At 44.1% G+C, this 23,882-nt stretch overlaps 1 protein-coding gene across 2 annotated transcripts in view; it reads right to left on the bottom strand.

Moving 5' to 3' along the window:
• DGCR2 (DiGeorge syndrome critical region gene 2) overlaps positions 1 to 23,882 on the bottom strand; it is a 50,837-nt gene that overhangs the window by 19,197 nt on the left and 7,758 nt on the right. For both annotated transcript variants that reach the window (XM_087705695.1, XM_087705694.1), the window contains exon 2: positions 3,297 to 3,419. In XM_087705695.1, the coding sequence (XP_087561821.1) occupies positions 3,297 to 3,419 (123 nt within the window). The remainder of the gene's footprint in view (positions 1 to 3,296; positions 3,420 to 23,882) is intronic.

Consider the following 23,882-nt stretch of genomic DNA (forward strand, 5'->3'; position numbering starts at 1 on the left):
AATGAAGAAAATGTCTCTTCCTGACAGCCACTTCTCTTTTCTTCTAAACAAGAAGCTGCAAGAGAGAGAAAAAATCTCTTCCTTAGCCGAATCGTTTCTTTGCGGGAGGTTAGAAAGAAGAGCTCCTGGACTGCAGGTGGGTGACGTTGCCAAGCACATGCACCAAAGAGAACCCCATCACTCCCAACCGCTTGGGAAAAAGCTTGAGAATCTCCTACACCACCACCCAGCGTAGGCATCCCCAGCCTCGAGGCTCTGGGGAAGCTTGGGTGTTCTTGGCTCGAACTGGCCAAGCGATTCATTTCTTCAAAGCAGCTGAGCTTCATTTCGTGTGACCCAGGAGGCTTCAAGGGCTGCCTCTTGCATAAATCCTGCCAGCAATGCCAAGCATGCAATCACGGAGAGAGCATCTGTGAGAGGCCTCCTGATTTCAGGGGAGGAGATCAAAGACGATCTAGAAATCACTGGTTTAGGGGGGCGGGAAGGAGATGTCGTAGCCTGCAGTGGAACTGGGAACGGAGTCGGACAGTGAGGAGGTTGGGGAGGAACCTGGGCCAGTCCTGGAGGCTGGAGGAGGCTCGGAGGAGGGCTCTGCGTCAGAGGCAGAGAGGGGGCCAGAGCCATCTGACAGTTATCAGCTGCCTTCAGAGTCAGACAGCAGTAAGGCAGAGGAACAGCTGGAGCCTGTTCCCAGTGTGCGCATGCACAGAGCTGCCGGAAGAAAAGAACAGCTGAGAAATCAGGATCAACTTGGGAATAACGCAACAGGTGGACAGTGAATGGCCCCTCCTATAGGAAATAAAAAAGGAGCGAAAGGGGAGGGGGCTTTTGCAGGAAACAATTCGTTCATTCGGTTTGTTTCAGGAGTGTGAAGATCTGTCCGTGAATCTCAGAGACTCTGTGCCCAGCCTTTCCTTGAACAGTACCTCATTTGGAAAATATTGACAGGGCAGCTTTCCAAGATAGATAAGGTCTGTGGTCATAAATATTCCTTTGAAAAACTATTTGCCAGGCCTTGGCTGAACATGAATGAGAGGAATTCACATTTGTTTAATAAAAGGGGTTTTGTTGGGGGCCAGGAATCTGCTTCCTGCTTTTGGGGGAAGCCGAGGTCAGAACAGGAGAGTTGGAGGCAAAGGCAAGAATTTTCTTGTGGCCCCAGAGGCATTGTAGCTGTGACGCGGTGATTTAATTTGGTTTTCGAGATACTGTAAAGGGACTTTGAGGCTCAACTGTAAGAAAAGTTATGTAACGAAGAGAGAGGGGCTGGGAGCGGCGAGGAAAACGAGGGCTGGAGTTTGAAACTGTCAGAAGGAACTCTCAACGGTTGTGTTAAGACACCTCGCTCAGCTGACAACATGCAGCAAATTGGATCTCACATCAGATATGAAAGGGATTCAGTGAAGAGCAACTAAATCCCTCTGCAAGAGAAGTGACTGCAGGCTACGAAATCATTGTTCTGGAATATCACAATTTCCCCACAACATCAGCAATTGCCTCCTTTAGTTTGTATAGATTTTTAAAAAACTGTGAAAAAGATGTTGAGAGTCTAGAAGTGCAGAGAAGAGCAAGCAAGATGATGAGGGATCTGGAGGCTCAAACATAGGATGAACGTTTGCAGGAACTGGGCATGGTTAGTCTAGTGAAGGGAAGGACCAGGGGAGACAGGATAGCAGCCTTCCAATATTTGAGGGGCTGCCACAGAGAGGAAGGGGGTCAAGCTATTTTCCAAAGCAACTGAAGGCCAGACAAGGAATAATGGATGGAAACTGAACAAGGAGAGATTCAACCTAGAAATAAGGAGAAATTTTCTGACAGTGAGAACCATCAACCCATGGAACAGAAGTTTCCTTCGGAAGTTGTAGGAGCTTCATCACTGGTGGCTTTCAAGAAGAGACTGGACTGCCACCTGTCAGAAATGGTGTAGGGTCTCCTACTTGGGCGGAAGGTTGGACTAGATGACCTACAAGGTACCTTCCAACTCTCTTATTCTGTAGAGCAGATAGCTCAGTTGAGGATTGGCGAAGAAGTTTGTGATTCCTGGATATAAAGGATGCCAGAAATTTTGGACAGAGAGGGGGAAAAAAAACAGTTCCTAGCACCTCTGCTGTTGAAAGGGAAACTGGACATGTTCTGCAAAATACATTAATTAAAATTTTATTCTGCATGGCCTTCCCAACCACTCTAAAATAATTCCTTCAGTGTCCCCCACCCCCCGCCATGGTGAAATTCTTTTTTTTTTACTACCAGTTCTATGGGCGTGGCTTGATGGGCATGGCAGGGGAAGGATATTGCAAAATCTCCTTTCCCACACCACTTTGGGGCCAGCCAGAGGTGGTATTTGCTGGTTCTCCGAACTATTCAAAATTCCCGCTACTGGCTCTCCAGAACCTATCAGAACCTGTTGAATTTCACCCCTTCTCCCCCCATTTTTTTGGCTTCTTACCCTGTTTCCCTGAAAATAAGACCTCCCCAGATAATAAACTCAATTGGGCTTTTGAGCGCATGCGCTAAAATAATCCCTCCCCCAAAATAAGCCTTCCCTGAAAATATTGCAACACAGCAGCAGCCATGAGGTGACCACGCTCGCTGCCTCCTGTGCCTCAAAAATAATAAGACCTCCCCGAAAATAAGGCCAAGTGCTTATTTCAGGGGGGGGAAATAAGACCCTGTCTTATTTTCAGGAAAAACACAGTATATATTCCATGCAATACGAGTCATTTCTTGCTAGGGTGGCATTCATGCCGTTCTGCTTTTGTTAAAAAGCAAGGGGGAAAAAAACCCTTTCATTGAAATCAAGAGGGAAATCATGCCCCCAAAATTGATTTCGCGAGCTGCGCAAAGACAAAACTGATGGCGAGGCCAAGATTCTAAGTTGGCAAAGGCAAGCCAATGATTAAAAAGAAGTTTTTGGTTTTTTAAAGAGATATCTCTTACGTAATCTTATTGAGCTGCTCTGACTGTATGAAACATTGTCCTGCAGGCTTCCACTCTCTGCCAATGTCACTCAACATTCTGGTTTTTCCGCTTCCGTCAAAGGCAATTTATTAAAATAATAATAATAATAACCACCCAGCTGTACATACAGTATCCATGGGCCGGATCTAAGCACCCGGAGGGCAGATCTAAGCACCCCACAGGCTGGATCTGCCCCCCACCCCGAGCCTTGGGTTTGAGACCCCTGGTATAAAGTCTCCTGCCTTGTGCAGGGGTCGGGCTAGAAGACCTCCAAGGCCACTCCCAGCCCTAGGATCCTACGCTTTTCATTCTGTGTTCTTTGGGGAGGGGGCACTTACTTGGGCAGCCAACTTCATCGCTTTCATCCTCACAGGTGGGCCACCCATCGCACTGCCACTTGGAAGGGATGCACTGGACTGAACCACTCCGGCAGGTGAATTGCCCAGGGATGCAACGCAGTTCTGCAAAAGACGAAGAGAAAGTTGCTCAAGCTTCCGAACCCAAGAATACTATCCGCAAGGAGAATCCCTCTTGGCTTGGAGCTGGGGCGCCCAAATTTAAACCCCTTTGCGTGGTTTGGGATGAGCGGTGAGAAACATCAAATGTTCGCATTACGGGAGGAGGTTTTGATTAGGTTTCTTCCTCTCCCACTCTCCCACTCTCCACCAGTGGCAAATAAGAGGTGGCTCTTCTGAATCCCGTTAAAAGCAAGGACCAAGGAAAGCTGTAATTGACTTTGGCTGCAAAAATTGATCGGCGCTAAAGCAAGCAAACACATGGAGTGTGTAACTTACCGCAGATGAGAACCGCACACCAAGTAGCCATAGCCCTTAGACTTATATACCGCTTCACAATGTTTTTACAGCCCTCTCTAAGCGGTTTACAGAGTCAGCCTTTTGCCCCCAACAATCTGGCTCCTCATTTTATCCCCCTCGGAAGGATGGAAGGCTGAGTCCACCTTCAGCCTGGTGAGATTTGAACTGCAGGCAGTGGGCAAAGTTTGCCTGCAATACTGCATTCTAACCACTGTGCCGGATGGATGGATGGATGGATGGATGGATGGATGGATGGATGGATGGATGGATGGATGGATGGATGGAAGGAAGGAAGGAAGGAAGGAAGGAAGAAATAGCAATAGCACTTAGACTTATATAACGCTTCACAGTCTTTTCACAGCCCTAAGCAGTTTACAGAGCCAACCTTTTGCTCCTAACAACTACCTGGGTCCTTGTTTTACCCACCTCAGAAGAACGGAAGGTTGAGTCAACCTTGAGCCTGGTGAGATTCGAACTGACAAATTGCAGGCAACCGGCAGGCAGCAGCAGCAGCTTGCAGTACTGCACTCTAACCACTGCCCCATCACAGCTCTGCAGGAAACCAGCTTGATAGCTACTATTAACCTTGCCAGCTAAATAGTTTGGAATAGATCTATACTAAAAGGGTAAAGGTTCCCCTCACGCATATGTGCTGGCGGTTCCTGACTCTAGGGGGCGGTGCTGATCTCCGTTTCAAAGCCGAAGAGCCAGTGCTGTCCAAAGACGTCTCCGTGGTCATGTGGCCGGCAAGACTAAACTCAGAAGGCGCACGTAACGCTCCTCCCTTCCCACCAACGGTGGTTCCTACTTTTCTACTTGCATTTTTTACGTGTTTTTGAACTGCTAGGTTGGCAGAAGCTGGGACAAGTCACGGGAACTCACTCCGTTACACAGCACTAGGGATTCGAACCACCAAACTGCCAACCTTTTTGATTGACAAGCTCAGCATCTTCGCCGCTGAGCCACCGCGCCCCAAAGATCTATATTTGTCTCTCTTTATTTCTTGGTTGGGAAAATATAAATTTAACCCAAACAGAAAGCTAGCTCAAGTCAACTGGAAGGAATTAAAAAAAAATAGACCTACCCCATTTAACACGAATACTCAAAAGGAACACAAAGGTTGTGCATAGTGACAGCTAAGGACTCAAGACTATGGGAAGAGATGGTTCCCTGGGTTACACCACAATCAAAACAGTGCCTATAGGTCAGTAGTGTGATTCAGCCAGTCCACACCTATTCAGGAGAACCGGTTGTTAACTTCCTAAGCAGTTCGGAGAACCAGTTGTTGGAAGAAATCTCATTTTGTTTTTTTCCACTTTGCAGGGCTAATCCTGTAAGGAAGGCAGGGAGGAAGGAAACATTCTGGTGGTGTTTCTAGCCTGATCTTTATTGCCCTGCTTACAGAAACTGCCTCTCCAGTTAACCCTTACTACCATTGTAACAACTAAGGCGAAGTGCCCATCGACCTGAGTGACGTTGAGTTGGCCACACCCACCCAGTCACATGACCACCGAGCTCCGCCTACCCAGATGGTCATTAGGGCAGAAAACCAGTTGTTAAATTATTTGAATCCCACCACTGCTATAGGTGTGTGGGTGCGCTCCTCGCTTTCTAAAAAATCATTATATTGCACCCCGATATATAATCTTGCAGGGTGCAAGGTCAAAATAATCACCTTGTCCACAGTGGAACCAAAAAAAGATCCAGTTGCTCCCTTAAATGTCACAGGGGGACAAGTGGCAGGAAGGGTAAGTCTTATGACACAGGTAACATGACTCCTGTTCAGAGTTTAGGTCATTCAAGCCACAGCATCTTCTTTGAGGAGTAATTACAAGCATATTTTTTTTAAATTCTTATTATCTTCATATTAAAACAATACAAAACCCGTGGTGTGAGTGAATCAAGAGAGTCTGAAATTGTCATCCTGCCTTCTCAAGTGCTTTGTGGTTGAGGACTTGTGACACTTTAATTACTACATGATCCTGGCCTGCTAATGGGTTAATGGGCCATTACAACGATTGCTTTGTTTTGAGTAGCGTGTCAACACTATGAGGTGGTTCAAATTCCCCTTTTGGTGCTCACTAGGCTTCCTGTCCTTTGTGACTGCAGGAAAAAAATATTATTTTAATGCTTCACTTAAAAATAAATAAAGGGGAAGTTGGCGTTCTGCTAAGGGAAATGCTAGCATCCTTATTTATTTCCAACAAGGCCCTTGGGTCCCATAAAGATCCTATCAGGGTGTATAAAACTTCCTGGAGGGAAATGCCACCACTGGGGACTGGATGCTTTCTAAGATATGCCCGGGTCGTCCTTTTTTATGAATAGATGGGTCACACAAAGCAGCACCCCAGACGTTCGTTGGTGGGGCTGTTGCAGAGAGGAGAGGATCAACCTGTTTTCCCAAGGACCCGAAGACCAGACAAGGAAGAATGGATGGAAACTAACCAAGGAGAGATTCAACCTAGAAATAAGGAAGAATTTCCTGACAGTGAGAACCATCAGCTGATGGAACAGAAGTTGCCTTCAGAAGTTGTGGGAGCTTCATCACTGGAGGCTTTCAAGAAGAGACTGGACTGTCATCTGTCAGAAATGGCATAGGGCTGTGATGGTGAACCTATGGCATGCAGGCCACAGGTAGCAAGCAGAACCCTCTCTGCGGGCACACAAGCCATCGCCCAGCTTAGCTCCACCTTGCATTTGCACATGCCTCCTGCCAGCCAACTGATTTTGGGGGCTCTGCCACCCATGCGCAGCAGGCGGGGTGCATGCGGGAGATGCATAACAACCGTGTGACTGATTTAAACAACTGCAGGGGTTCCCTTAACCAATGTGGCAAGCAAAATCATAAAATGGGGGCAGAACTCATTTAACACATTTCTCACTTAGCAACATACATTTTTGGGCTCAATGGTGGTCGTTCAGTTGAGGACTTCCTGTATACTAAAACATAGCATGTAGAAGGTAGCACGTGTGATGTTAACAAAATTCGCTTTGAAATAAAATTTAAAAAGTAATATCCATCCCCAATAGGATATTGCTCTTTTTACTTCAAAGCTAATTGTGAACATACAGCCTCTTTCCTTTGCATATCTAGAGGGAGACGCCACTCAATGTTACCCAGTTTATTTCCACCTCAAAAAAAGTCAAGCTCCAGACTGTAGCTATTGTTGTGGTCCACCAGCAGCCAGCGGAGTCAGACAGCGAGGAGGTTGGGGAGGAACATAGGCCAGTCCTGGAGTCTGGGGAAGGCTCTGAGAAGGGCTCTGTGTTGGAGGCAGAGAGGGGGCCAGAACTCTATGCCAGCATGTTGGTTGTAGGGATTCTGGAGGTTGAAGTCCACTCAATTTTAAATTTGACCAGGTGGAGAAATACTGGCCTAGGGAATGAAAGTTGTCAGAAGCTCTGGAAAACCCTGCCTTCGGCAAGGATGTTAACTGGATGATCTTGGATGAATCCCTCTCTCTCAGCCAGAAGAAGAGAAAGGAGAAGGGGAAGGAGGAGGAGGAGGAGGAAAACAAGAAGAGGAAGAGGAAGAAGGGGAGGAGGAGGAGGAGGAGGAGGAGGAGGAGGAGGAGGAGGAGGAGGAGGAGGAGGAGGAGGAGGAGGAGGCAAGGTACTTGTTATGGCCCGCCAGCAAAGCTGGCAGCAGATTCGGACAATGAGGAGGTTGGGGAGGAACATGGGCCAGTCCTGGAGTCCGGAGAAGGCTCTGATGAGGGGGGCAGAGCCCTATGCCAGTTACATTATATTGCCAAAAGTATTTGCTCACCCATCCACATAATCAGAAGCAGTTGTGAGTGAATACTTTTGGCAACATAGTGTATCTGCTGCCTTCAGAGTCGGAGACCAATGGGGCAGATGAACAGCTGGAGCCTGTTCCCAGTGTGCGCATGCGCAGTTACCAGACGAAGGGAACAGCTAAGGAACAAGGGTCGATTTGAGAGTAAGGCCACAGGTGGACAATGAATGGCCCCTCCCAGAGGAAATAAAAAAGGAGCAAAAGGGGAGTGGAGTTTGCAGGAGACCATTAGTTCATTCCTGCATTCTTGCCAAGTATTGTGGCATCTGAAAGATTTCAGCCTGGCCACTCTCCAAGCCTGATAAAGGTCGGTAATTGTGAACTATCTTGAAAGACTTTGAGAGAGGAAAGACTTGCTGGAGCAAAATTCACTGTAAATTAAATAAAAGGGGCTTATCGGGACGAGGACAGGGGAAGCCTAGGTCAGAATAGCTATAAACATCCTAAATTAGAATTGCCTATTACATTCGGCTTTCTTTCGATCCCGTTATCAAATCTACCAGAATGTAAGACTATCTCTAATAAGAAAAATAGATGCCAGGTGTTTTACCTGGTCCAGATACAGATAGTATCAGGGGTAATATTACCGGATAAAGCCAACACTGTTGTGTTCCTTTCTCCCTGTTTATTTTTCTATTCTTTAAGACCCCCGTGACTGACCTCAACCAATGCAAATCCCCAAGAGGTGAGCATTCAAAATAGACATTTTTCCAAAATGCTTAAGTAACGATAAAAGCCTGGGATTTGAAGACAAACCACCCCACAACCTGGTTAGATGTTTATCTCTTGAAAGGTAAACACAAGAAAGCATCGCCCTTAAACTTGAGCGTATAAGAAGGAAGTTTGATTCCCACTTTCAGGCTCAGCCAAAATATGAAAACAAAAGCTTGTAGGATTTTGCAAATCGTGGTTCAATGATTACATGTATGTCTTAAATTAATTCATGATTGTATCTGTTCAATCTATTTATGCTTTTAATTGAATTTATATGCTGCCCATCTCACCGTGGAAAAGACTCTGGGGTCTAGAAAAACAACTGAAGTGAGTAAGAATTAAATAGAGACATAACTTTTGTCAACAATTGCAGCTTTGCCTATAAGCCAGGCCTGAATTCACTCAAAATAGCCCCACATCTACAAAGCAAAGAGATTTATTTTACATAGCCGGTGTTGGCTGGGTATTTATAGACTAAGCATTTGTCTGACAGGTAGCTATTGGGAGGGGGCTTTCTTCCCCCTACTCCCATGCCCATCATCCCTGCCGTTTCCCTTCCCCCCTCCCATGCGTTCCTCTTTCCCGCCCTGTTTACGATCCTTTGCCCCAAATCCATCAGGCGCTTCCCCATTGGTCCACTGGAGGGCGGATATCACAACTGGCGTTCCAGAGGAAGCTCCGAAGGAAGTGACATCACAAACAATTGCCGCTTTAGGATGTTGCATTCGCTCTCCTTAATGGGCCAGGCGTTCCAGAGTTATGCTGGAACACACACAGACAGACACGCATACCAGGGGTGTCTTACACCCCTCCCACCCACCCACCCCCAGTATTTGTTTCCAGAGGGTAAGTCCCCTGTGTACTAAGTTTGGTTGAAATTGCTCGAGGCACTCCAGATTTGGAACATACATACATAATAATAAAATATAATAATATAATTAAAAAATTATAATAAAGAAAGATAAAGAAGAAGATTCTGCCTTATCCCTTGCACGTCTTGGATAATGCAAAAATACTTTGCAACTGAATTATGACCTCTACAAATAGCTGGAACCATATACAGGTAGTCCTACACTTACCATCGCAATAAAGCCCAAAATTTCGGCTGCTAAGCAAGACAGTTGATCAGTGAGTTCCGCCCCATTTTGCCAACTTTCTTGGCCACAGTTGTGAAGTGCATCACTGTAGTCATTAAGTTAGTAACACGGTTGTTAAATGAATGTGGCTTCTCCATTGACTTGGCTCGTCAGAAAGTCGCAAAAGCGGATCAAATAACCCCGGGACGCTGCGACGGTCATAAATATGTCAGTTGCCAAACACCTGAATTTTGATTACATGACCATGGGGATGCTACAATGGTCGTAAGTGTGAGAAATGGTCCAGAGTACCCCTTTTTTTCAGTGTTGTTGTAACTTTGAAGGGTCACTAAATGAACTGTTGTAAGTCGAAGGCTACTGTCAACTCCCCCCGCGTTGTCAGGGTAGAAAGTACATTCCATGCATACTGTCGGCTGAAGTTGGATATCAGATTACTGCAGCCAGCTTGAGAGGGTGCATCTTACAGGGGAATGTGATTTATGACACAGACTGAGGGGAGGAACAGGGGTAAAATTCAGAAGAAAAAGCAAACAAAGCACAGGCTTGACTGCGAACAGATATTGCCTAATGGATCACCTAAGAAATCACTGGTTTTGTACTAAAATCTTGACTCGATAATTATGAATTAATTAGGGCATCATTAGGAAATTTGACAGCTACCTGCCTATGTTTACTTCACTTGAACCTCTGGAATATTACAGGATGAATTTTTGTGCTCCCCCCCCCCAAACCTCTTCCTGTTTGACTGTGATTTATTTCAACCTTGTACAGATACCATCTCGGTCAATCGACCTGCTTCCACGGCCATTCCCCATATTTGTGTCCTTCGGGCCACAGAAGAAAAGGAAAAGGAAAGACAGGAGTTGAACACTGACAGCGTCCTGCCGTCCAATATTTCAGGAATGTCATGACAGATGCTTTTACAAATAATTATGCTGAAGGAAACACCCAAATCTTCACCCATCATCATTTTGGGTTGCCTCGTTTATTTCATGCAATTTCAGCAGCAATCCCTCGCAGCTCAGGGAGCTTCCAGCTCGCATGCAGCTGCTGCGGTAGGGAGACAATTGAATTTTTTCCTTTCTTCAAATATCTTCAAATTTATCGGAGATCCAGGATGGCAAACCGTCCAGTTGAGGGACTGAGTCGATAACTGGGCGGTACCTGGTGGACCAGGGGCATATACCAAGAGCTTATCTGACTCAGTCGTCAACGAGAGGATAAGGTCAACCCATCCTGGATACTCCTCCCCTCACTATGGAGAACACCCAAATCTCCACCCATTGTCATTTTGGGTTGCCTCGTTTATTTCATTATTTCATGCAATTTCAGCGGCCAGGGTGCGGGGGGAACACTCACACTGATGCAACAAGTAGGAGCCCCCCCCCCCCGCGTCCTTCTGAATAAACGATGATGAAGCTTGTCGTTCAACGCAACATTAGCAGTTCAAAAGATCTTGGCAGCTAACGTGTGTCCTTCACACCGATGACTGGATAAGAACACATCTAACAACGGCCCTGTTTTTCCATGCAGAAATGTTTAGAAAAGTAGAGAGGAAACTTTAACTCAAAGAATGGAATTAAAAGGCTGCACAACAGTTTGTTGCAGGATTGTTCAAAGCTACAAAGGGACTCGGGGGAAAAGTGACTTACGGCCGTTTTTCATGGTTACGACTGTTGCGGCATCCCCATGGTCACGTGATTTTACATTAGCACGCGTGACAACTGACTCACATTCATGACGGTTGCAGCGTCCCCCTGGTAGTCCTGGGATCCCCTTTTGTGACCTCCTGACAAGCAAAGTCAATGGGGGAACCCGGATTCACTTAACAACCAGGTAATTTAACAACTGCAAGGATTGACATGACACATGGGAAGAAGAAGAAAACCGTACAATGGGGCCAAAATCGCTTAACAAATTTCTCATTTAGAACAGAGAATAGCAGAGTTGGAAGGAACCTTGGAGGTCTTCTAGTCCAACCCCCTGCCTAGGCAGGAAACCCTACACCACTTCGGACAAATGGATATCCAACATCTTCTTAAAGATGTTGGATATCCATCTGTTGGAGGAACATAACTTAGGAAGGAACTTAGGAGGAATCCAGAAACATAAATTTAGTGAGTCAGTTGTCAAATGTCCGAATATAAATCACATGACCAGGGGGGATGCTGGTCATAAGTGTGAAAAATGACCCTAAGCCATCTTTGTTTCAGTGCCATTGTAACTTCGGTCATTAAGTGAATTGCTGTTAAGTCGAGGACTACCTGTATATAATCTCACTGCCTTCCTGCTGACTGGAGAACTATGGGAGTTGAAGTCCACACATCTTAAAGCTGCCATAGTTGCACACTGCACTAGAGGGGAAAACCAGGCCTGTACCCCCATATTGGATCATAGTTTAAAGTTACTAAGGTTGAGAAACACGGCTTTAAAGGGGTGAACCAGGCCTGTAATGCCACATTACCCTATTTCTCCAAAAATAAGATCTCCCCGGATAATAAGCCCAATTAGGGCTTTTGAGCGCATGAGCTAAAATAATCCCTCCCCGAAAATATTGCAGCACAGCAGCAGCCATGAGGTGACCACGCTCGCCGCCTCCTGCACCTCAAAAATAATAAGACCTCCCCAAAAATAAGGCCAAGTACTTATTTCTGGGGTCAAAAGAGAATAAGACCTTGTCTTATTTTGGGGGAAACATGGTAGATCATAATTACAGTTACCAAGGTTGAGCAACACGGCTTTAAAGGGGTGAACCAGGCCTGTATTGCCACATTATCCTGTTTTCCCAAAAATAAAACCTCCCTGGATAATAAGCCCAATCGTGCTTTTTAGTGCATGCGCTAAAATAAGCCCTCCCTGAAAATATTGCAACACAGGAGCAGCCATGAGGTGACCATACTCGCTGCCTCCTGAACCGCAAAGATAATAAGACTTCGCCAAAAATAAGGCCAAGTGCTTATTTCTGGGGTCAAAAGAGAATAAGACCTTGTCTTATTTTCGGGGAAACACAGTAGATCATAGGTTAATGTTACCATGGTTGGGAAACACAGCTTTAGAGGGGTGAACCAGGCTATAGTACCGCCTTAGATCATAGCTTAAGGTTCCCATGGTTGAGAAACATCCTCCTAATGATACACAGGTCAACGGGTACAATCCCGAAGCAGGATTTGTTTCAACAAGGCAACCCGAACCAACTTCTGGGGTCTGATTCAGCATTTGCAATTTTACTTTTTATCCCAAATGCAAGCGCCAGTAATATCAACACAAAGAAGCTAAATAGATGTGTCCCTTTGGCGGAGCATTAGGACATTTTTTAGACTAGCGAATAAATCTACAATTCTTCACGGCTTCCCCCGTTTGGCCACTGAAGGCTCAGTACATTTAAACAAGAGATCTTTTCACCGGTTGACGGAGTGAGTGAGTGTGTGTTTTCTCCAAGTGTCCTAAAATGCCAGTTACAAAATCTCTTCCCCATCCGACCTTCACTCAAACACCCAAAACTCATGGACTGTCCCAGTTAAAATAAAACTCCTGGTTACGCAATGCAGAAAACACCCACCCACCCTCAAAACAATCAACATTAGTTTTCCCTCCGTGTAAAGTCTTGGCACCTCAAGTCTTTTTTTCCCCCTTCTTCTTCTCCAAACGGCTGACACAAACTCACAAAACCGGTAGCTTGGAAAATCGGTGCCACATGATAGATAGCGAAGAAGGGGAGGAGGGAAATCTTGAATAACCAATTTCGTTGTATTTAAGTGCAATGACAATAAAGATTATACTTCATAAAAGGCTGCCGTAAGATGCAAAATGCAAAGAAGCATTCATTTTTGTTTTTGTTTTATTTTATTTTATTTTATTTTGAGAAATGGGGTCACTTTCTGAACATTCAATTGATGGCTTTGCATCTTTGCAAAGCAGCATCCTGAAGACGGGAGGAATCAGAGCACAGAAAGTGTGATCCTATAGGGAATACTTAATTTCTGGATTTAAAATGAAACAACTTGTCAGCCTCTGCTTTGCTACTGCTTCGGCTGCCATTGTAACGGGGAGGGGAGGGCATGGTATTTGGGAGGGGAATCATGATGTGCTGGATGAAGATTCTAGACGCTGACCTGACCATCTTACTGCGCATGTGGAGGAAGGGAGTTTCCCGCCAAGGTTAACTGTCCGGCATTCCATCCTGGTGATGTCTTTTGAAGTTATCTCCCACCTGACAGTTGGGTGCATTATAATTGAACTATGGACTGGGATGCCAACGGAAGGGATTGAATTATACATGACATTCTTTGCTTTCGCGCCTAATTAACCAGATTCAGCTTAGCTTTGCTATTGTTCGTTTATAATTAGTAAAAGTACACTTGATTTCAAACAAATGGAGTTGAGTGGTTTCTTTCCTGATTATTAAATGAAGTCGCACTTGACACAACTGTACAGATACCGTGTTTCCCCGAAAATAAGACCGATATTATTTTTCACTCCAAAAGATGAATTATTTTCTCCCAGGTCTTATTTTGGGGGAAATAAGGTACTAATTGCGTCCGTCTGGCTGATGATCTTAACTGGGTCTTATTTTGGGGGTAGGGCTTATTTTGTGAGCACCCTGAACAACCATGCTAAGGCTTATTTCTTGGGTTGGGTCTTATTTTTGGGGAAACAGGGTAGCCCTCGACTTATAACAGTTGGTTTAGTGACCAAAGTTATTGGGAGGGGTGGAGGACTTTTCACATTTACAACGGTTGCAACCATCCCCTAAGATCGCGTGATCCAAATTCGGACACTTGGCAAACGACTCATACTTACGATGGTTGAAGTCTCCTGTGGTCGTAGTATTGCCTTTGGAGACCTTCTGGCAAGCCAAATCAGTTGGGAAGCCACTTAACAATCGAGTCACAAATTTAACAGCTATTGTGATTCCCTGAACAACTGGGACAAGACAGTTCGGCAACAGTCACTTAGCAAAGGTCTCGCTTAGAGGTAAGGGAAGAAGGAAAGGGAAAGGAGAGAAGGAAGGAAGGAAGGAAGGAAGGAAGGAAGGAAGGAAGGAAGGAAGGAAGGAGAAGGAAGGAAGGAAGGAAGGAAGGAAGGAAGGAAAGAACGGAGGGAGGGAGGGAAGGTGAAAAGAAAAAATAGGGTGGTGATAATACAAAATAGGTGTATGGGATGGTAAGCAAAGCAACACAGAAGGTATATTTTAACCTTTTATATCAGGGCTGTCCAAACTTGTGAACTTTAAGACTTGTGGACTTCAACTCCCAGAATTCCCTAGCCAGCTGGCTAGGGAATTCTGGGAGTTGAAGTCCACAAGTCTTAAAGTTCACAAGTTTGGACAGCCCTATTTTATATGGAAAAACAATTATGTAAAAGTGATACAGATAAGAACAATAACTGTGTGAATGTATATATACCTGTAACTATATATAAGAGAATAAAAATAAGATCTGTTCTTTAAAAACAAACAAAGGTCTCACTTAGCAACGGAAACGTTGGGCTCATTGGGTGGGTCGTAAGTCGAAGCCAACCTGTATTTAGTTTACTCCCGGGCCCAACCCTGCTTACTCCGCTTCCAACAGCTACTCAAATAAAGTTCTGTGTCCCAATTTAAGGACACCGACTGGCTTCGCGAGAGTAGGAAAACTGGTTAATTGGAAAGGCAGGTTGCCAAAACAGAGCGTGTGACTTTGGATTTTTGCTCACACAGAAAAAAAAAAAGGGGGGGGGGAGGAAGGCTGAACCGTCAACCTGCCTCTGGAGGGACTATGTGGGTGGCCGGAACAAAGCTTGCTGGGCAATGGTCCAAATCAGCTTAAACCGAGGGCTTCGCTTAGTCCTGGGAATATTTCTCGACAGACAATCCACCAGCTGGACTCCAACGGAGCGAGCGTTTTTGAAAAAGGTTGACGATTGCAAAATGCAAGGAACAACCCCCCCCCCCCATTGTACTATTATTTTTTTCAGAAAAGTTTTTTTTATTTTTCGTTCTCTTACCTTCAATTACAGGTATACATTCACGTAGTTATTGTTCTTTTTTACATTCGACATTCTTATGCATTTGTCGTTCCATTTACAGGGTTATAACATACCATTTGGGTGGCTTTGTTTATCATCCCTCCCATTTTGATACCACCTTCTTTTCCCTTTCTTTCCTCCCTCCCTCTCTTCTCTACTGTCTTCCTTCCTCCTCTCCTTTCCCTTCCTTCTTTCCTTACCTCTGCCCTATCCCTCTTCCCCTTCCTCCCGTCTCTCCATCTACCTTCCATCTTCCTCCCCTCCTCTTTCTCTCATCCCCTCCTCCTCTCTTCCTTTCTTTTTCTATTGTTGTAGGTTCCTTCTTTTCTCCCTCCCTCCCTTCTCTACTGTCTTCCTTCCTCCTCTCCTTTCCCTTCCTTCTTCCCTTACCTCTGCCCTATCCCTCTTCCCCTTCCTCCCGTCTCTCCATCTACCTTCCATCTTCCTCTCCTTACCACTATCTTCCTCCCCTCCTCTTTCTCTCATCCCCTCCTCCTCTCTTCCTTTCTTTTTCTATGGTTGTAGGTTCCTTCTTTTCTCCCTCCCTCCCTTCTCTCCTTTCTTCCTTCCCTTCCCTTTCCCTTCCTTCTTCCTTTACCTCTTCCCCTTCCTACCTTCTCCCTTCCATCTTCTTCTATTTACCTCTATCTTCCTTCCCTCCACCCCTTCCTACCCTCTCTCCTTCTCCCTTCCATCTTCCTCTCCTTACCTCTATCTTCCTCCCCTCCTCCTCTCTTCCTTTCTTTTTCTATTGTTGTAGGTGTCTCTTCCAGCTCTTAAGTTTTATTTGCTTGGAGTGGTTGTTTCCACAAACCCAAAAATAGTTGGGTATCATTTCTTGTTCTCTTTCCTTCTCAAATCTATCCTGATTGTTTTTTCCCCCTCCTTTTATCTTACTTTTGAATATATACTTATATACTATTATTTTCTTTTCTATTTCCCTCCCTTTTTTTAAGGGTTTGGGCTTCTATCCTCTTGCATGCTTCGAAATTTTAAACCAAAGCCATTGCGCTAAACAGAAACTGTGCTTGGTGCCTCTTCTTGCTGTTGTTTCTGCTTTGATAAATGAGACACATGTGCCAACATGATGCTCCTGCATCTTCTTCCAGAGGTGGAAACTCTTAACGCACAGAGTGTGTCTAAGACAGCTTGCGTTTTGCGTAATATGGAAAAGGTGAAGGGCCCATTAGAAGGAAATATTTTGTTTCACCAGAGGCCGAGTTTGCTTAGAAGTAGGGCTTCCTTTAAACAAACCTACCGGTTTCACAAACTCTACCTGTGCACGGAATTTGAAGAGGAGCCGCTTAAAGCAAGGAAAGAAGACGAAAAGTTATAACAGCGTCAGTCAATTCTTAGTCCAGGATGTGTTAACAGCACCGGTGGATTCACTGGTTCTCTTGATGGATCTCCCATTCCCTCAGGCCAGCAATCCATGTCATTACAGATTAACAGAGTTGAGGGGGACCTTGTAGGTCATCTAGTCCAATCCCCCATCCATGCAGGAGACCCTACACCATTTCTGACAAATGGCAGTCCATTCTCTTCTTGAAAGCTTCCAGTGATGAAGCTCCCACAACTTCTGAAGGCAACTTCTGTTCCATCAGTTGATGGTTCTCACTGTCAAAAAATTTCTCCTTATTTCCAGGGTGAATCTCTCCTTGTTCAGTTTCGATCCATTATTCCTTGTCTGGCCTTGGGGTGCTTTGGAAAATAGCTTGACCCCCCCTCCTCTCTGTGCCAGCCCCTCAAATATTAAGGGGCTTAAATTCACAAAGATGGGGAGGAAAGATGTTCAGACTCTGGAAAGAGTGCAAAGAAGAGCAACCAAGATGATTAAGGGACTGGAAGCTAAAACATATGAAGAACGGTTGCAGGAACTGGGCATGGCTAGTCTAATGAAGAGAAGAACCAAGGGAGACATGATAGCATCTTCCAATATCTCATAACCGAACCATGATTGGTTCCTGCAACCGTTCATCATATATTTTAGCCTCCAGTCCCCTAATCACCTTTCTTGCTCTTCTCTGCACTCTTTCTAGAGTCTCGACATCTTGTTTATAGCGTAGTGGCCAAAACTGGATGCAGCACTCTATGTATGGTCTTACTAAGGCTTTATAGAGTGGTATTATTGAAGACTAGCAATGCTAGAAGCCTTTGCAAAGATTTCTCAAGGAACAAGGCAAATGACAGAAACTCCCGCCGTTTCTTGCATCTACCACCTCCAGGAAATAATCTACAGCAGCCGCAGATCAAAAGATGCAGCGAAACTGTAGGTGCAGCCGCTGGTTTGGCTGTCAGTCAAGCTACCATGTGCATTCTATGCTACATGGCTGCAATAAAACCAGAAGCCAAGTATATTAAGATTCATGAAAAAAAAAAGGGTGAAATAATGTTTTAATTATCCCTGCAATAGTTCAGCCCTGCAGATTATTATTAGCTGAGACACATGATTTTAACAACATTAAATTACCTCCTTCAGGTAACCTTGATTATTTATGCATCAGTGGGGTGATGCAATTAAATAGCAATGGGTATGACTTTCTAAAAAATGGACAATGACCCTAGACAACAGAAGTCCGGTGCTGGTGACTTGTAAACAACAGAAGTCCGGTGCTGGTTGCAAATTAATATTAATTTAATTAATATTAATATTAACCTATTTTTTTTAAAAAAATAATCCCGACTCCTCAGTAATAGCTCTCGAAAAGAACATGTAAAATATGCATATGCCCCTGGCAGTAATAATTTCAACCAAAAAAAAAAAATCTACATGCTCAGTGGATGAAAGATGACCTGCCTTGATCACCGTTGGTCATTAAATAAGACAATGTTCAAGTCCTATTAATCTTACTATAAGACGCATGGAGGAGAAAAATAGATTTCTCTCTTGTTGAAAGCCACTGTTAATTAGCATAAGGAGCACGGATTAGTTTCCAATAGTACAATGCCCAAAACATGGAAACAGAATTTTGTGATAAGCCTAAAAAGAACTAGGAAACTTAACAGAATAGTTGGAAGGGACCTTGGAGGTCTTCTAGTCCAACCCGTTTTTGGCTCGTTTTTGGCCTCCTCACCCCCCCAGAAGCAGTCTACAAACCTCAACTTTCCTAATGCCGTGACCCTTTAATACAGTTCCTCATGTTGTGATGACCCCCAACCATAAAATTATTTTACGTTTTCCGTATTTTTTCAAAAATGTGTTTTCCAATGGTCTTAGGCGACCCCTGTGAAAGGGCCGTCCGACCCCCAAAGGGATCCCGACCGACAGGTTGAGAACCACTGTCCTAAGGGCTATTCATGCCCTTTGGGGGGGGGGGAACGAGTCCGTTTTTGCAAAAAACAAGCCATTTTCGGGAGGTTTGAGGAGTGCAAAAACTTTTTTTTTTTAAATTTTCCTCTTCAGAACCTTGCTGCATCTTATACTCCAGTGCGTCTTATACTCCGAAAAATGCGGTAGATCAATGTTGGCGAATCTTTTTGGCACCGAGTGCCGAAACAGGAGCGCGCATGCGTGGGGGGAATGCCAGAAACTGGAAGAGCAGTTCCCTGGCATGCATGTGAGCACTGGGAAGCTGAGCTTCTGGTTTCTGATGTGCACATGCGCGCCAGTCACCTGCTCTTCCAGTTTCTGGCACTCGTGCACGCGTGAACACCAGCTGGCCAACGCATGCCGGAAACTCAGCTTCCCGGCAGGCGTATGCACCCCAGGGAGCTGCTTTTCCATTTTCTAGCGCTCCCGCGTGGGCGAAAACCAACTGACCAGAACGCCGCAACCCAGAAGAGCAACAGGCAGCTGTGTGCCACTCCTGGCACGCGTGTCATAGGCTCGCCATCACGGACTTAGATGTTGGGAAAGATGGACAGCAAAAGGAGAAGGGAGCAGCAAAGGATGAGATGGTTAGATAGGGTCCTCAACGCAATGAACATGGATTCGGGGAGACTCAGGGAGACGGTGGGAGATGGAGGGGGGCGGCCTGCTGTGGTCCATGGGATCGCGAAGAGTCGGACAACACTTAGAAACTGAACCACAAAGATCTGGATGGGGAATCTGATTGACTTTTTGCAATGCATTCTTCGCTTCTGCATAGGGAAGCTTAATGTGTTTTCAACTTCCTTTTCTCCTACCTGATCCCATGAGAAGAGAAGATCTAATTGGCCTGGTCTGGCAGGCCTCTTAACATTGTGAGTAACTGTACAAACCACAGCCTTCCTTGTAAATTTCGGAACAGCTCATTAAACCACTGAGATGTCTGAAGGGTTTTATCATGGCTGGTCACCTGGTTTAGCTTATATAGATTGGGGATTTATGGAGTAACCTGCTTCTACTATATTTCCTGACCTATTGGCCTCGCTTTTTAGGAGGGATTTTCGCCCTTCTCCTCCTCTTTGCCAGCTGAAAATAAAACCTTGATTAAACCTCTGCTCCACATACTCAGAAATCCCGGGTTAAACCTTGGCTTCTGCAGATAATCTGAAACCTTGGGAAATTGCTGCTAGCCAGCATAAATGAGCTGAAAATGTTGCATCAGGAAAGACCTTGGGCTTAGCAATTTGTAAATGTTTGCTGGAAAAAAATCAAGGTTGTAGCAAAGTTTAAAAAGAGACAGGATTGAATGTGTTATCAAGTGTTATCAAAATCAAATGCTTGGTCCAGTCTGTTTCCATTTATTCGTTTTTTTTCCTAAACTGTTAAGTTGCATGCTGGTTACTCCTTAGAATAGAATTCTTTTCTTAAAAAAAAGTTTTTAAAACTGAATATTATAAAATATTGATGTGTTATTTGGGGATGACAACGGAAGAACAGCAATATTTTAGGAAAATGCTACTAAGAGGACACCAGAAGTGGCTGTGTTATACCGTGTTTCCCCCAAAATAAGACAGGGCCTTATTTTATTTTGACCCCCGAAACAAGCACTTGGCCTTATTTTCAGGGGAGGTCTTATTATTTTGGGGGTGCAGGAGGCGGCGAGCATGGTCACTAGGTCTGTTATTAATATCGATACAGATAATTGTCATCTGATAAGGATGCTCTGTTCCAGGACCTGGGTGAAAAAAGGAATTTTCAATCGTGTGTGTGTGTGTGTGTGTGTGTGTGTGTGTGTGTGTGTAAAACCAACATAATTTTAGATAATTTTTGTTTAAAATGAAGAAGTGCAAAGAAGAGCAACCAAGATGATTAGAGGTCTGGAAGCTGAAACATATGAAGAACGGTTGTAGGAAATGGATATGTCTAGTTTAATGAAAAGAAGGACTAAGGGAGACATGAGAGCAGTGTTCCAATATCTCAGGGGCTGTTCCAAAGAAGAGGGAGTCAAGCTATTCTCCAAAGCATCTGAAGGCAGGACAAGAAGCAATGGGTGGAAACTAATCAAGGAGAGAAGCAACGTAGAACTAAGGATAAATTTCCTGGCAGTTAGAACAATTAAATCAGTGGCATGATTTTTCTCCAGAAGTTGTGGGTGCTCCATCACAGGTGGCGTTTAAGAAGATGTTGGATACCATTTGTCTGATGTGGTGTAGGGTTTCCTACCTAAGCAGGGGGTTGGACTAGAAGACTTCCAAGGTCCCTTCCAACTCTGCTATTCTATTCTATTCTCCTTCCTTCTTTCCTTATTCTATTCTCCTTCCTTCTTTCCTTATTCTATTCTATTCTTCCTTCTTTCCTTATTCTATTCTATTCTCCTTCCTTCTTTCCTTTTCTATTCTATTTCTTCTTTTCTTATTCTATTCTATTCTTCCTTCTTTCCTTATTCTATTCTATTCTCCTTCCTTCTTTCCTTATTCTATTCTACTCTATTCTCCTTCCTTCTTTCCTTAATCTATTCTCCATCTTTCCTTATTCTATTCTATTCTCCTTCTTTCTTTCCTTATTCTATTCTACTCTATTCTCCTTCCTTCTTTCCTTAATCTATTCTCCATCTTTCCTTATTCTATTCTATTCTCCTTCTTTCTTTCCTTATTCTATTCTACTCTATTCTTCTTTCCTTATTCTATTCTATTCGCGTTCCTTCTTTCCTTATTCTATTCTATTCTTCTTTCCTTATTCTATTCTACTCTCCTTCCTTCTTTCCTTATTCTATTCTCCTTCCTTCTTTCCTTATTCTACTCTATTCTCCTTCCTTCTTTCCTTATTCTATTCTTCCTTCTTTCCTTATTCTATTCTATTCTCCTTCCTTCTTTCCTTATTCTATTCTACTCTATTCTCCTTCCTTCTTTCCTTATTCTATTCTATCCTACTCTACTCTATTCTATTCTTCTTTCCTTATTCTATTCTATTCTTCCTTCTTTCCTTATTCTATTCTATTCTCCTTCCTTCTTTCCTTATTCTATTCTATCCTACTCTATTCTATTCTTCTTTCCTTATTCTATTCTATTCTCCTTCCTTCTTTCCTTATTCTATTCTAATCTTCCTTCTTTCCTTATTCTATTCTATTCTAAAATGTCAGGGTTGAACTTCAACTTGAGTGCTGCCAACCTCAGGAAGTTTGGGAAAGGGAGGGAGGGAAAACATTAAAAATAAGCCGACACACAGCAGAGAGGATCCTTGCGAAACAGAAACGGTGATAAGCGTTGTGCTTTCTCGCAAAAAAACAGGCAGATGGGACGTGCAGGACTTTGTGAGAGTGTTCACAGCATGGCCTCAAAACTCCAAAATGTGCCATCAGACCTCCCAAATGTGCCCATGGGTGCCCACTGAGGATTCCTAACGCACCAGGGTAAAAGAGGGGATGAGAAACCCTATTTGATAGATTTCCTACCATCCAGGGACAGGCACTAAAGATCATCATCATAATAATAATATTTAAAAAAAAACCATCCAGGGTAATAAATCTCTCTTCTCCTTGCCTGGTTTTATTAGTGTAAGAAAATATAGGCTATCATCGCTCTAATCTCGCCTGCTTTCCGTGCATTCTCAGTTTGGCTTTGATTTGTTATTTCACTTAATGCACGTCCCAGGAGGCAGCTCGGCAACTCACAAAAAAGCAAGCTAATTGTTTTGGGACTGGGGGAAGAGATCTCAAAGAATCCTCATCCAAGGATAAATCTCCCTCTTACTTGGGTGTCTTATCTTTCAATTCTGTCGCCCCTGCAAATATTTCCCTTCTGCCTGGCAGGTGGGCTTCAAACATTCCCCTCGCTTGTCCTGCCTGCGGAAATACCACCCCAAGGAAATAAAAATTAAGAGCTGGAAGAGACGCCTACAACAATAGAAAGGAGAAAGGAAGAGAGGAGGAAAGGAGAGGAAGAGGAGGGAAGGAAGATAGAGGTGAGGAGAGGAAGATGGAAGGGAGAAGGTAGGAAGGGGAAGAGGAATAGGGGAGAGGAAAAGGAAGAAGGGAGGGAAAAGGAGAGAGGGTGGGGGAGAGGGAAGGGAAGAAGGAAGGGAAAGGAGAAGAGGAAGAAAGTAGAGAAGGGAGGGAGGGAGGGAGGGAGGGAGGGAGAAAAGAAAGAGAAAAGATGGTGTCAAAACAGGCAAGGGAAAACAAAGCAACCCAAATGGTATATTATAACCCTGTAAATGGAATGATAAATGTATAAGAATGACGAATGTAAAAAAAGAATAATTATCTGGATACACAGAGAAAACGATTGGGGCCATCAACTAGCAGGGTGGAAGCAAAGTGCAGGTAGTCCTCAACTTACGACCGTAATGGAGACAAAAATTCAGTTTTGCCCCACTTTACGACCTTTCTTGCCACGGTTGTTAAATGAATCGCTGCAGAATGTGGTTCTTAAAGTGAATTTGGCTTCCCCATGGACTTTGCTTGTCAGGAGGTCGCAAAACGGGATCACGTGACCCCGGGACGCTACAACCGTCATAAATATGAGTCCGTTGTCAAGCCTCTGAATTTTTTTGTTTGCCTAAGTTTTATTCATGAGCATTTTTGAAAACAGTGTATTGTACCGTTTGCAAAAAAAAAAGACCAGCAAAAAAATAATAAATATTAATGCATAAACTAATAATAATAATATAACACATGTACTAATGACAATAATAATGCTATAACCAAGTAGTTTTAACTAAATAAATTTCTTTTTCCATTGACTTATTTACATTTTTGTTACTTGTAATGATTGCAGGTATAAATCATCACTATTTTTAATGCAAACTTTCAGAGTCTTTCTTGCTATAATTTCTACCTCCAAGCGTCTGAGTTTTGATCACCTGACCAGAGGGACACTGCAATGGTCGTAAGTCTGAAGTCACTTTTCTCCGTGCCGTTGTGACTTTGACCGGTCAGTAAATGAATGGCTGTATCAGGCTGGCAGCATGGAGGACCAGTTTCTCTCTCCCCTTGGCCCCATCAAGAGGAAATAATAATTCTGTATGCTGCCTTGAACCTCTGAGCAGAGGCGAAAGATGAACTGAACAAGTAACAACATTTCTGCTTTAAATGGCCTTCAAACTGTACAATGAGAAAACGGCAGCCAGAACAAAAGAAGCTTTGAGTCTTTTGGGATACAGTTAATTAATATCTACACTGAACTGCC

The sequence above is a fragment of the Thamnophis sirtalis genome, unplaced genomic scaffold (assembly GCF_051295495.1).
Source record: "Thamnophis sirtalis isolate CommonGarterSnake01/CBP01778 unplaced genomic scaffold, rThaSir2_p1.2 scaffold_2, whole genome shotgun sequence".
Lineage (NCBI taxonomy): Eukaryota > Metazoa > Chordata > Lepidosauria > Squamata > Natricidae > Thamnophis > Thamnophis sirtalis.